The sequence below is a fragment of the Alosa alosa genome, chromosome 22 (assembly GCF_017589495.1).
Source record: "Alosa alosa isolate M-15738 ecotype Scorff River chromosome 22, AALO_Geno_1.1, whole genome shotgun sequence".
Taxonomy (NCBI): Eukaryota; Metazoa; Chordata; class Actinopteri; order Clupeiformes; family Clupeidae; genus Alosa; species Alosa alosa.
In genome coordinates this window covers 1,983,062-1,998,336 of record NC_063210.1, presented here as the reverse complement: position 1 = coordinate 1,998,336, position 15,275 = coordinate 1,983,062, and the positions used below count along the sequence as shown (strand labels likewise).

Here is a 15,275-nt window from a genome sequence, read left to right as displayed (position 1 = left end):
CTATTAGCCACTCCACCCTTCCCTTGCCTTTTCCTCTAAAGGGCCACAGATGTGCACCTCATTTTCCTCTTCATTACGTTCCCCTCTTCTCTCCACAAGTACACAGGCCACTGGCCAGGATGAGGGACACTATAAAGAGAGCCACACACATGCTCACAGTCCTTCAAGCAGAGAGGAGTCACCTTTTTTATTTACTGTGAAATTACCTTGTCTACCAAGCAGGTTTCTCTCCCTTGCCCTCAGCTAATAATGGCACAATGTCTGTTGTTGGTGCTGACTACATGAACCTAATAATTAGCTTTAAAGCAATGTTTGGGCGGACACTATGTGATTCAATTTAGGCGAGATTTTGATGACAGCAATTTTGTGACTTGTGTTCCTCTGTAGTTATTCCCTGTTTGTGCTGAAGTGCAATTTTACATTAAAGGAAAATTCTGTTTTTTAGCACTTTAAGGCCCTTTTCTGGTTTGTTTTGGATGAACTAGAGTGGTGGACACTGACATTTTGACGATTGGTCCTGTCTCGACTTTTCTGACTCGTTTTAAATCGCCTTTGACTGCTCAGGGTGGCTGCCAACAGGCATACTGTACTTACTGTAGGCTACTTAAACTGTGCAACTCACCGAGTGGTTAGTGGTGTTCGTTGATGTTCCAAAACAAGTAGCGTAGCAAAATACAGTTTCTGTCGTGTTTTATTTGGCATTTCGTAAAATCCCATTGATTTCTGTTGGAAGACTCATTGCACGTTGATATTATTGCGCCACTGTCTATGCTTCAGGTTCAAATATTGAGCAGAAGTTTATACACGGTTGTAAGGTGTCTGAATAAATAGTTCCACAATAGGCCTAGCAAATAAGACGGCTGGAAATCATACATTGCGCTGATATATTTGCTTTTAATAGTCAACGAACTCCACTAACCACTCTGTGAGTTGCACAGTTTTGAACGTTAATGGTTGTTTTAGGACATGTTTGAGTAGCCTGCAGTATGCCCATTTCCAGCCACCCTGAGCAGTCAAAGGCGATTCAAAACGAGTCAGAAAAGTCGAGACAGGACCAATCGTCAAAATGTCAGTGTCCACCACTCTAGTTCATCCAAAACAAACCAGAAAAGGGCCTTAAAGTGCTAAAAACCGGAATTTCCTTAAAGTCCCTAGACACTACTTTGCCCTACCTTTGGCTCGATTACCAGAGATCACATTTCCAATAAAAAACACTACATCCGCTTTTACAAGAGTTGACCCAAACAGCAAAATGAGCTCCTGGGCCCCAGTGAGCATGAGCTTTTTAAATGTTAGTGTCTATTTCCTCTACAATTTGATTTTGCATAGTATATTGTAATAATAGTATATTGTAAGCATGTTTCTCGAACATGCTGACAATATACTATTAATACAATATACTATATTTTATTCTTACAATATTCTGTATTTTCAGTTTACTGTTCTGTTTATACTTACATAATGGATGTGTTTGGCATGTGGATGTTAATGTGAGAAGATGCTACCATGTAGGACAGCTGGAGGTTAATTGAACAGTTCTGTGCCCACCTGCTTGATTACCTTGTTGTTTGGAATGATAAAGTGATGTCATGGCCACTGAAAATCAAGGGTGATGAAATGATGATGGTCTTGTGCAGCCCTGAAGTAATTGGAGTGGCCTTTGCAGAGAGGAATCATGTGTTGGGGAAGCTGTGTATCTGAAACATGATTAGTATGTGAAGCATTAAAGTTGTGGCTACAGTATGATAAGGAGAGTGGAAGGGAGAGGCAATGAAAGTGGAAAATGTTTGAAAACATGAGAGAATGGCAAACCATGACAGTACAACTGAAAGAGTGAAAAGGGGCAGTTAGTTCATGTATTTGTAAAGTAAAACAGCCTATAAGGGTTTGCTGAATAGAATGAAACATGAAAGGGGGATGTTGCTATAAGCATGGCCAGTCAACCTGAAAGAACTAAGATTGATAGAAAGCCTGAGTAGTGAAAGTCTATGGATCAATAATGTTTATTATAGAGGTGTATGGCCTCACATTTGACCAATTCTAATAAGGTCGGCTTTGTACCATTGTTCATCAGAGCCTTTTTCAATATTATTGAATTAGTAGAAGATTGAGCATTTCATCGTAATTGCTATTTCATATTATGGGAAATGCAGGGGTGAGTGAGGAGGCCAGTGCATTACATAATTAACTGCTTTGTTTATGAATGCTATATAGATAGAGCAGAGTTAAGTTAGCTTTTGAAATGGAAAATAGTTATGACTAAGAGATATTAAAAACTGCTTTAGCACAGCAGAGCAATTCCCCTAAAACATTTCCCTAAAACTGTTGGAATCATTATCCATTTCTCACTCATAACAAGGTGATAGCAAGAAACCCATAACCCAAGAAAATGAGCCTAGATCAAAGGTGAGGAGCTGAAATTACTTCAGAGGATATTGATGTGTGTGTAGAGTTCCAAAGGGAATCCCTTGAGACTCCATCATAGATTAAATGGGGACAGGCTCATCTGTCTGGGGAGCAACATCATGAAGATTTTTCAACATTGGCAAACAAGATCATTCATAATAGAAACAATAGTCTGCCTGCCTGGTTGTGTTTCTTATCACAGAAATCTGGAGATTAAATATGTTAAAATCTACTATTTTTTTTCATCAGGAGGTACATGGTGATCTTGTGATTAAAACCAAACAAAACCAAATGTAAGGTAACCAGTTTTAATCGACAGAAAGTGATTCAGCCTTTGAATCTTTCATATGGTAGTCAAATAATCTCAGCCAAGTGCTGATGATGTACCGGAAGTACTGTATATTATACTGAAGCAAAATCTTTCTACATGAAGACAAATGAAGAGTTTGGTTCTAAAACACTACATCTTCATTTTTGAAAACATTAATAAGTCAGTAATTAATATGTTATTTAATTGTGTATTAAACAAATTGCAGTTGTGTTGTTACAAAATAACAATAACCCAATTACAGTTCCACTGAAATCACTTGGGAAACAAACAAAAAAATATTTATGAAAATGAATTTGTCTTCATTTAGATAGATTTTTGGAACCAAACCAGAGAGGGTTCAAGCGGAGCTAGTAATCAAGGATCTTTGACCAAACTCTTCAAATACAGCAGAAAACCTGACCTCAATCCCTAGCTAACGACAAACAGGAGAACATCAGTGTGGAGAACCATTGGGGACAATGGGGACATTGCAGAAATGTGAAAACACAAAGGTCATTACAGGGTTCTTTGAAATACCAAGAAAAGATCCAAAGAACCTTGTGTGGACTCTTTGTTCTCTTGGTTTTGTTGAACTCACAAGTGTTGTTTCCTTAATGTAATTTGAGGTTTGAGCTTCATAATGGCAGTCAGTGAACTTGAACACAGCCCCAATGATGCATCAGAAAAAAGAGCAAACGGAGCACCACCATAGCCTACTGTTGAACACACTCTAAGCACAACAGTCACTACAGCAAGCACAGTAGAAATGCATGCGCCCAAACATATCATCATCAAAACACGTATTGTGCAGGGGAGAGAAAATCTGTGTGAAAAGGTCTCCATCAGGTTGTCATCCCCAACATTGTTCATCATGCACCGATGGTGAAAGAGAATTCCAGACGAGCACACCTGGTTCCAGTAGACCCAAAGGCCAGCTGACAGGGGAGAGAGAGAGAGGATCAAAGAGAGCACAGCACAACACAACTACTATATACTACAATAACCAGACAATATAGATGCAGCTAAAAATATTAATCAAATAAACAGGTCAATCTTGTGATGTAGCTATTGGCAAGTTACATTTCCAACTGTAAAAGCAAATACTACAGCTTTGACGTTGAGTAGATATGTTTGGCTAGTTCCCAATGGGAAAGGTGTTTGCTAAGTCAGAGATCTTTTTAATTCTGAAAGTCATTGCCATATTTTAGATTGCTGGCCATGGCTCATTCTTATCACTGGTTCCCAAAATGCGCATATGACAACCAATTTAATTTTCTTATTACAAGGGGCATGACTATGGGTATTAAACTGCTCCACCCAGTGACCCACCAGAAATGTCTCAATTAAAACATAAATATTTTTATGGGAGTCACCGTTTTCATGAACCTTTCAAACCAAATCATGTGCTGGGTCAAACTTGCCACTCTATCAGGTCAAATCACTGACCAAAAATTCGGTGAGAGTATTTGACTTTTTATTGAGTATTACCCCCTGCTCAGAAAGCTCAGGTGCACATTGCTGTGTATGGTTAGATGGCATTCAACTTTTCCATCATATAAGAAAGCAAAGGAATACCAATGACTAAAACGCTATTTTCAAGTTAATTTCAAGGACCTATATACAGTATGTGTGTGGCAGTTAAAGATGTAGGCCATGATTTTAATCCAACACACGTTTGTGTCCAGTGACCATATTCAGTTATAAGCAATCCTTTGTAAAACTTGTGTGAAATATTCATGCTGCAATGCAAATAAGGCATGTGTCCAGTGACCATATTCAGTTATAAGCAAACCTTTGTCAAACTTGTGTGAAATATTCATGCTGCAATGCAAATAATGTTAAATTATGGTTTTGGAAGACAATTTAGTTTTTTTAAGTTTGCTTTTCAGGACAGATAAGGCAGTGCCTGTACAAAACAAACCCATGCCCACACAAAGATAAGGCAGTGCCTGTACAAAACAAACCCATGCCCACACAAACCCATGCCCACACTTTAACGTTGTGTGTGTGTGTGTGTGTGTGTGTGTGTGTGTGTGTGTGTGTGTGTGTGTGTGTGTTTGTGTGTTTGTGTTTGTGTGTGTGCCTGTGCCTGTGTATGTGTGTGTGTGTGTGTGTATGTATGTGTGTGTGTGTGTGTGTGCCTGTGTATGTGTGTGTGTGTGTGTATGTATGTGTGTGTGTGTGTGTGTGTGTGCCTGTGTATGTGTGTGTGTGTGTCGGTGTATGTGTTTGTGTGTGTGTGTGTGTGTGTGTGTGTGTGTGTGTGTGTGTGCCTGTGTCTGTGCCTGTGTGTACTGTATGTGCAAGTTATAATACTGCACTGTTTCCTTCACAGGCATGCGTATCCTAGTGACCCTGCTACTGGACACGCTCCCTATGTTGGGCAATGTGCTCTTGCTCTGCTTCTTTGTCTTTTTCATCTTTGGCATCGTCGGAGTACAGCTCTGGGCTGGACTGCTACGCAACCGCTGCTTCGTGCCTGAGAACTTCAGTTTGTGAGTACAGCGCACACATCCAAAGCATCTGAATAAGGCAAAGAAAATAATCTTGAGTGTGCTTGAGGTGAAAATGTTCCATGATCAACACAAAGCAGAAGCATGATGGATTGTTGGGGCCGTTACTGAGAAATGTGTGTCCTCATTAGGGTTCTGAATAATAGACAGGATGTGCTGTTTTTTGCTACTGACAGAAAGCAGATATTTTGCTTGGTAACGCATAGCACTTCAGCTGTGTTCGTGGAGAATACAGTGTAATGTGACGAAACACTAAAACATGCAGAGTTTGGAGTAGACTGTAAACATGGTTGAGGACGAGGAGATTAGAATGTATGACTCAGGAGGAGAAAGCTCATGCAAAAGCCTTGCTGTATACTTCAAGTAACAGTCCTTAGCTCTCATAATGAGTACTGTAAATCCAACACAGAGAAACTGACTGTCATTGATGATGGATGGAGTTATGTTTGAATCTTACATAATAACTTTTTCATAAACATAAAGTGAAGAAAATAAACAATCCCAGCCAATGCTTTTTGTTGCATTTCATCCCTGTCCTGAGGCTGTGTTGACAAATCTGCAAGGTGTTGATATCAAACCCTCAAATAATAATAAGATGACCAGGGTGGATACAGTATGTTTTCACTAATCTTAGATAGGGACACTCTTAAAACTGTGGCCTTTGCTTGTGTCAATGCTAGACCAGGAACAGATTCATACCGGAGTTGAGCGCTAGGGGTGTGGCCTGCCAGTCACTTTGCATGAATTTGAAATGAAGTAGGTACTGTCCTGAGTTTACCATGGAAGAAAATCATATAGTTCTGCAAAAAGGTCTGAGTGCAACATCAAATTAACAGTAAGCATGAAATTGTTTTGGCTGAATCTAAAGGGTTGCTGTCTTTCCAAATATAGACCACAGGGCGTGGATAAATTCTATCGAACAGAAAACGATGATGAGAGTCCATTTATCTGCTCCCAGCCACGGGAGAATGGCATGCGTCTTTGCAACCTCATCCCCAATCTGTACAAGGAGGAGCTGCAGTGCACCCTGGACATGGCAGCATTCAACGGCACTGACAACACCACCTGTGTCAACTGGAATCAGTACTACACCAACTGCTCTGCCGGCGAGCACAACCCCTTTAAGGATGCCATCAACTTTGACAACATTGGCTATGCATGGATCGCTATCTTTCAGGTGAGCTGATTTGTCTGCTTAGCCCTCCTGTCTTGGAATCAGGGTTCAGTAAGTAAATACAGCATATTAGGATGAATCTATCTCAGCATAAGTGCTTCACTAAGGGCCTGTGTCCACCAAAATAATCTTTTGCGTAAAAAAGAGGTGACATTGACGATCCCTGCGCTGTTCTAAAAGTGAAATAGTTATAAACTGGGAGCTCCCTGAGTGCAGCGGGGCCTTTTAATTCTGCTGAGGGCTCTGAGCACTGTAAGCACTGAACTGAGATGAGATTAGTAAAGGAAATAGACGGAAAAAACATGTTTGGTGGACACAGGCCCTAAAAATTCCATTCCATTCCGTTCTTTAACAGTATCAAATGTAAGCTGTGTAGTATTACCATAATAATTTCCCTCTGGGGATGAATAAACTAATCTATCTATCTATCTATCTATTAGTAGTAGCCCATAGTCTGTTCTCGTTTCTCTCATACCATGGGCCCTGTCCTTGTCTTTTCGTGGCAATGACACTGTTGTTTATCTCGCTGTCTTGGTTGATGAAATACAACTTAGGTTTCTAAAGGTGCTTATGGAAGGTTTCACATTAATCTGGCTGAAGTGCTCCCTGTAAAGGCTTTATCATCAGCAGGAGTCCATTCTTTTTGGAGAGAGCCAGTGGGGCGGCAGAGGAGGCTTGTGAGATGTCAGATGCCGTTAGTGCCATTAGCACAGAGTGCTGTTAATGGGGAACTTTTGCAATTTATTATTTTACTTACATAAACTGACCAAGTGTGGAATAATCAGATTCTAAATAAGACTGTTATGAAATATAAGTTTCCAGAAAGACAATTTCTTCTTGGATGGATGACATTTTAATTTGCAAACACAAACACACACTGTGTTCTTCTACAATTCATTTGAAATCCAATTACATGGGGCCCAGGGGGGTCTCATTGGCTCAGGTTTTTCATATTGATTGTTAAAGACAAAGTCATAAATCTGTGAAGTACTAAGCACCTGCCATGCATGTTGGGCATAATAGTGAAAGTGTGCCATTCCCCTGTCCAGTGGTTCCTATAATTAAAAATGTTTTAAACTGGCTGGAAATCCTAAGTTGAATCCTGAGTGGTTCCACCTTGGGGTTTTTCAATTATCTTACATTCTTTCGTAATATGTTCAGATCACGTATCATTATTCTGTTGAGCGCTGACATGTCCTAGAATAACACCAAAACAGATGCCATAATCCTTATCATGAGTCATGACTGATGTTTAAAGAATGTGTTTTCAGTATTTTGTGCATGGATAGATCTCTGGCCCGGGCCATGATCATGATATACCCTAAGGGCAATGTGTAAAGATTATCTGTGAATGCAGGGAACTCACATTGATCCAGAGAAAATACTACAAAGATGTACTGTAGGCAGCTGAGGCATCCCCGGAGCAGAACTTGACTTATGCTCTAATTTATGAGTGTGTCTTGAGTTTAGCTCAGTTCTGGCAAGTTATATATTTTTAGAAGCCTCTGGATATATGACAGTTTAAAGGCCATGTTCAAACACACTATTATTTGCTATGATAATTGGAGTTCTGGTCTCTAGGACATGTGGGAATATACCTGTGGGATTTTCTTTTCACATTTTGATAGTCTTTATACAAAATGTTACATCTTGAAATACTGACAACTTATGTGCATTCATTTTATAGTCCCAAAATGCTGTTTAGATTGAAGAACCAGTGATAAGTGTGAACAAAAATATGATTGTATAGATTGAGAGAGTTGCATGTGTACATGAACTAAACAAATTCTCACAGATCATTGTGCATTGGTGGATAGTGTCCTGAGTCCAATTTTAAAGAATGGCTGATGAGATAATAGTCAACAGCTGGTAAATGGAGGTTGGTGAATGAGGATGGCACTGTGACAAACAGACTGTTAAGAAAGACTTGGAGGGTCAGATTTAAGGCATAGGCTTGAGGAGATGATTAGGAGCAGGTACTGCACTTACCCATTATACTGTATATTAGTGGATTAGTGGATAAGCCATTAACCACCCAAAGTGGGCCCAAACACCCCATGTGTAGCAAAGAGAATGCTAATGAATAACATTTATGTAATCAACAGTGACAGAAAGGTCATATTTCAACAACCGTTAACTCATCTATGAAATATTAAATTGTTGACAAAGCATGCCATTGTTTGTTTTTGTTTTCTAACATATTAGAAACAGTGTGCTGTCTACACAGTAACGATGGACAATGGAATAATGCATCTTTAACCCAATATTACTTGAGTATCCGTATTCAATGTCAGTAGTATGGCATCCTGGTTATTCAGGTTCAAGTCCCACACTTCCCTATATGTGAACAGGACCTGGCTTTGTTCCTTCTTGTTAAAATACTGTACATGTTGTGCCATTGCTGATGACTTGGTCTACCTTGTGCACAACACACATTTTTGCATTTGTCAAACAATACTGAAGAGCTAAAAGAAGCAATACTAGAGCCGAAAGAATTGACGTCAGTGTATTTAGTGAAATCCTGATATGAAGATGCTCCTGATATTTACTTAATTGAACTCATCTGAAGTTCAAACCTCAAAATATGTTTCTAAAGTCAGAGGCTGAAAATTTATTCTGATATCTGATTGCAGGTTATTACTCTGGAGGGATGGGTTGACATTATGTACTTTGTGATGGATTCCCACTCTTTCTACAATTTCATCTACTTCATTCTCCTCATCATTGTAAGTTACCGTCACAGCTTCCAAAAATGTTATTCAGCATCCAGAAAAGATAGTTGTACAGCTAGACTGTAACTGAAATCTCTTATATATAACAATCCTATGCAATCTTCAATCTTCATTCAGTTGGGCTACACAGTTATTTGTTGCATGTAATGGAAAACTGCATGCATATCATTTAAAACTTGTTTGTGTTTTCTTCTGTTCTCATTCTGACACCTATCTTATGTTTTCAGGTGGGCTCATTCTTCATGATTAATCTCTGCTTAGTTGTCATTGCCACCCAGTTCTCTGAGACCAAGCAACGTGAGAGTCAGCTGATGAAGGAGCAGCGGGTGCGCTTCCTGTCCAATGCCAGCACATTGGCCAGCTTCTCGGAGCCGGGCAGCTGCTACGATGAGTTGCTCAAGTACTTGGTGCACGTAGTTCGCAAGACCGGCCGGCAGCTGTGCCATTTGATTCGGGTCGCAGCTCGCCACGCCGGCCTGAGCGTCTGCGCCTCACCAGTCTTGGAGCAGACTTCACAAAAGCGCCGCCGGCAAAAACAACAGCAGAAACGGGCGTCGATTCACCACCTGATGCACCACCACCACCACCACTACCACCTGGGGAACGGCAGCGTCCTGCGCGGCAGCGCCACAGACAGAGATCCTGAAACAGGGGCAGGCAGTCGGCGCTCACGCATCGGCTCCCTCATGCTGCCTGATACCTCTGTGTCTGCCAGCATTGCTGCTGGTGGGGGGCCAGATCTGTCACTTCACTGCACACCTTCAACCTCCATGGCCCTCCAGGCTTATAAGAGGAATTCAGTGCCATTTGCTGGGCCAGCACACAAAAACTATCCCACGCTGCAGAGCTCATTTCTCTTGGAGCAGCGAAGGCAGAGGTCTTTTTGTGATTCAGCTGGAGAGGGGGGAAGCTGCATGGACAGCATCTTTACCAACCTCAACATCCCACCACCTCCCAAAAGTACATCTCAGGGCCTGGTGGACACACACATAGCCCCAGGTGAGTGGGCCCACCAATGCAAAGAAAGGGAATTAGTCTAATTATGTCATAATGGCCATGGTTGAAATATTGTACTAATGACTTTCATCAGGGAATAAGAAGGTATACAAATGCATGTGTATCAGTATAATTAGATATGTAAGGGATAATGTATAGAACGCCGGTCATTATTGGGAAAATAAGTCCCGACAGGGTGAACCGGACCCGACGCAAGAGCGGAGGGGTCTTGTTCCGCTCTGAAGGGACTTATTTTCCCAATAATGACCGGCGTTTCTATACATTATCCTTTTTTATTACAAGGTTACTTGCCAAAACGAAACAATAAACTCCCCACAATATGACTCTTTAGCCTACATAGCCTAGGCTATAGCCTATTTGTTACCGTTTCATCATGGCTTTTGCAGAGAAACAAATAGTTCGCAACAGCACATGCTGAACTTGAATCAAACATTCTTTAGAACACAGCTGATCAACCGTCCGCTTTCACTTTTGAATGAAGTTCCAGTCTTTGCGTAGTGATATGAAAGACGTGAAATAGAAGCACAAAACCCATTTTCCTTGACAGCGGTCTGTTATACTTAGCAACGATCTGTTATTGAGAATTAGCAGACCACCGAACGTTGGGAAAGCCCATTCAAGTGAATGGAGCATTCTTCAGCATTATGAAGAGCTGTGTAAAAATAAACAATATTGAACTATAGAAATAGTTATTATTATTAATAATGATAAGAAGAAGAAGAAGAAGAAGAAGAATAGGAATAATAATAAACATAATAATATGACTAATTATTGTTATTGCTATTATCATTATTATTCATATTATTATAAGTAGTAGTCCATGTATTCATTAAATTATTATTATTATTTTTATCACGATCACATGTAATCAACAAATTAGATGTTCCTGTTTAAATTTGAGGTTCCTTATTACTCCTTTTTTGGAGAAATATGATCTTTGAAGCTATGAACACTTCTGAGTGTTCTCTTTTGTGTTTCAGCTATGCTCAGCAGGTCATCCACTATCAGCTGCAGCAGTGCTCTAGACACTACCCTGGCCTTTGACCCCAAGAGCTGTCCTTATTGCATGAAGGCTAATGATTCAGAAGGGACAGAGGGGAATGAGACAGCTGACTCAGACAGTGAGGGAGTGTACGAGTTCACTCAGGATGCCCACTACCGGGACCGCCGGGATCCCACCAAGAAAAACAAGATGACTCTTGGTGCTCGGACAGCAAAGGTCATTCACTTCTGGAGACTTGTATGTGATACATTCCGCAAGATTGTTGACAGCAAGTACTTTGGCCGAGGTATCATGATTGCCATCCTGATCAACACACTCAGTATGGGTATTGAATATCATGAACAGGTAAGAAGCCATTTCTTTCTTAAATAACACCCCGCCAAAACCACCAAAACAATGCACTGAGGTTTCACTGATTTCACTATGTCATAACTGATGTTATGATGACATTTCTCCAAAACCTAAGCCTGTGACCATGCCTTTTTATTGATTCTCTTCAAATATCAGTGTAGTAAAGGCAGACTTTGTGACTTGACGTTTCTCTTGGTATGAATTTGGTCAGTGCCGTGAAACTGTGTTGTACCCAATAATTGTGGCACCCTGCTGATGTGAAAGTGTCCATCCCATTCATTCCTTTGATAAATCCAACCTGTAGTTGATATTTGAAGCAGATGTATTCTTTTCAGCAGTGGAATGTATGCAAGTATACTGCTGTGGCTATTTTAATGTTGGCTGCAAAATCAAGAATCTGATTAGGGCTCAAGGTTTTGATGTACAGTACCAGGGTGTCCTCCCATATGTTGCTCATGTTATTATTCAGTCTGTGAGTCAGTTTATGCTTTCATTTGTGGAGGCAGGTGGGCTGCATTAATCAAAGGTTTTAATATTGAGATCATGATTTTTAATGCACACATGCACAACATAACTGAGGCCATAATTGTATGACACTGCAATTAAATTGTTATTGGGTCTTAAATAAAAGGAGGACTATACTGTACAGTAGTCTATAAGTATGAGCATATTGTATACATGTAGTGTAATCTGGGTGTCATGTCGGTGTTGCTAGTGTGTTCCTGTGTGTATGCACACTATAGTCATTGGTAATGCTGTCAAGAAAATTAATATTTCTCATTAAACTAAAATCTAAATCTATTTTAGCCAAGAGAAAGTGGTGTGGAGTCTGAGGATTTAACTGATAGATGCAGGTAGTTCATCTCTCATGAACTAATGAGCTGTGACACTGATAGAGGATGATGAGCTTCCTGGTGTGTGTGTCAGTTCCTTCTGAAGTGAAACAACAATAGCTATGTCATTATAATGTATGACTGGTATTGAAGAGTTCCAGCAGCTCATAACTCATAACAGCACCTACACCAACCTTCTGAACCTGAAAATCTCATGTCTGTGATTATGATTCATTCCTTCTCTGAGATGGGATTGGTGGTGACAACATTCGCTATACCGACTGCAGGGGAAATGTACCCTTTTGTCTTTCTTCCACACAAACTACTAGCTTCAAGGAGGCCACAGAAAGCAATAGAGATTCACTGGCTTTGCTGAGTGCTACAGTCACCAGCTGCTGGTAAAATTGCACATTATCATAACAATGTGTCATGCTAGAGAATAGATAGAACTTGTGGCTGTGTGTTTTCCATGACCCTCAAGCAGTCTGTACAGTAAGTCTGAAAGACAAGCTGCACGCTCTCCCCCTTTATTGGCCCAAGAGAGGAGGACAGAGTTTTGGACTTTGGGGGCAGGGGAGTGGGCTTCCCTCTCTGGCTGCTGGAGCCTCTGTGCATTCATGTGGAAGGGGCACTGAGCACTCTGTCGCTGCGCTGAACGTGGGATCCAGGCTTGGAGAGCCTCGCAGTTCTTCATATCCACTTTGAGTTTTGCTGTCATGAGGGTAACTGCATCACCAAAAATTCCCTTCGGGCTCACTGGAGCATCTAGAAGAGGGCTGTTCCCTGCCTCTGAGGGGCATGAGAGAGAAAGCCACAAGTAGCATTGTGACATAATCAAGGCTGCCATGTTGCGACCAATGGCTTGCGCTGTGCAATGAGTTCCAGTCTCTTGCGCTGTGCAATGAGTTCCAGTCTCTTGGCAACTGGGCAAGCTGAGTGAGTAGCTGTGACCGGTATCACTGGAGAAAAGCCTGCATGTTCCCCACACATGCACCTGGCCCGCGGCAAGCTATGCTTTCTGTGCTAACTCAGTCTGCTGTTTACCTACACGTGGAGGCAAAGCAGGCTTCCTCCCGAGCTGCAGGGGAGAGGTAACTAGCCACTGTGTCCTCCACATGTGGGAAGTCTAGATAACCTAGCTTTAGCTTTAGCTTGCTTCACATCCATGTAGTCATGGAAGCCATGGCGTGGGGAGCGTGGGGAGCGTGGGGAAAAGGAATTACTCCAGAATTTCATCAGCTCCCTGTGCACATCCAGAAAGAGGAACTGCCATGCTGAAGTATTCCCCATCTAACCAGGATGTCAGCGTCTACCACGGCTTCTGTCATAGTATTGTCCCAGTGTGCCAGGCGTTTCTTCAGCCTGGCTGGACACATGAGGACCCTGGGCCAGCACAGGACACTTCTCACAGAAGAGCGTCATACGGGATGCTTGAAATGCAAAGCAACAACAATGGATGTGCGCTCGGGGGCTTTCTAGCCTCAGCTTGGGCCTGGCTGTGTTAGGACTTACTCATCCATCAGCCATTTGGCATGATTTTGAAGAGTTTCGATTGGATGACACGATCTAGCTATCAAGTCCCATTGAGTAATAGGTTGCAGTTCCTGAGAAAGGGACCCCCCAAGATTCATCATTATCGGGAAACCGGGCCCTGTGCACCAGTATATGTCAAAATGTGTGACCTTTCGGATTTCCAAAGAGAGCAAAGTGTTGGAGCGCAAATGGCTGGGGCCAGAGGGACAAAAACTGCTGAGTCAAATGTTTGAAGAGAAACTATGCTGGCATGTCAAAAACAGACAGAGGCCACATGTTCATGGTGTTATTTATTTAACATGATGTTTCCATTATTTTGTTCAACCCCTGTATGTCATATAAATACGGAAAGGTATAAGATGATGTGCATTTCTGAAGACGTGTGAGTTGAAAATGACACATAACACATAACACATCAGCATCTGTTGAATGAGTTATGAGGATCAGCATCAGCCTCCAGTGGTGGTAGAGAGCAGGCATTATGCATGTTCACAGTGGGTATAATGCAGAGTATGCAGAGTGGGCATATCGTCATGGCAAGTATGAAATACCGATTATGATGTTCTTATGGTAATAATAAAATAGTTGTGGTTTATGCTGAATAAAATTACCACTGTCATGCAGCTAAAGCATGTTAAAAAGCACCTTTGTTCACATGCACACACACACACACACACACACACACACACACACACACACACACACACACACACATCCCCCGTCTACTCACACCAAAAGTATTTTTTAAATCCTTGAGGAAAGAAAAGTCCATCTATGACAAATCTGGCAGTATGCATTGGCTTTTTATTGAGAACCATCTAAAAAAGAAGAATTTGGACTAACAAGGTTACTTAGATTCTTTGACCGAGTCTCTGAACTAGTAAAATCTGATGCCAGCCAGCCTAATTGTGTCTGTTCTATGTAAAATTCCAGTAGGTTTGTATGCTGTCTCTATGGTCTCATTAAACAGTACTTTTACGACTGCTCCCACCCCATCTTAGTTGTGTAAAAGTATTTTAATTTATTTTTTTCAAAAAGGTATCCACTATCAGGAAGTTGTGGATGGCTCTGGAATTGAATATATAAATCATCATCACATATGATTTAATAATAATGATCATTTCAAATAAATACCAGTGAGATAACTTCAAAAGCCAAGAGCTGGAGGTAAGGAGTTTGCATGAGGTTTGCAGTTTCACCAAAAGGGGAACTTAACATGAAAGTGGACTTAAAAACACACCTGATACAATCAACACCAGAAAGCCAAAGGAAAGTCAAAGAGGCTACCAACTTCTATTGAAATGGGGCACTGGTAGCGAAGAGTTGTGTGTTCACCACCACCACCTCGGCCAACATTGTGCCCTGGAGCAAGCCACTTAACCCCGAGTTGCTCTGGGGACAAT

The 15,275-nt window shown here is 41.3% G+C and overlaps 1 protein-coding gene across 20 annotated transcripts in view; it reads left to right on the top strand.

Annotated features, from left to right (window-relative positions):
• Positions 1-15,275, top strand: part of cacna1g (calcium channel, voltage-dependent, T type, alpha 1G subunit) — a 150,465-nt gene that overhangs the window by 74,926 nt on the left and 60,264 nt on the right. For all 20 annotated transcript variants that reach the window (XR_007192286.1, XM_048232398.1, XM_048232387.1 and 17 more), the window contains exons 6-10: positions 5,052-5,211; positions 6,121-6,406; positions 9,037-9,129; positions 9,363-10,134; positions 11,133-11,500. Coding sequence is in view for 19 of the 20 variants with exons in the window: in XM_048232398.1 (XP_048088355.1) it covers positions 5,052-5,211; positions 6,121-6,406; positions 9,037-9,129; positions 9,363-10,134; positions 11,133-11,500 (1,679 nt within the window). In the remaining variant the exon portion in view is untranslated. The remainder of the gene's footprint in view (positions 1-5,051; positions 5,212-6,120; positions 6,407-9,036; positions 9,130-9,362; positions 10,135-11,132; positions 11,501-15,275) is intronic.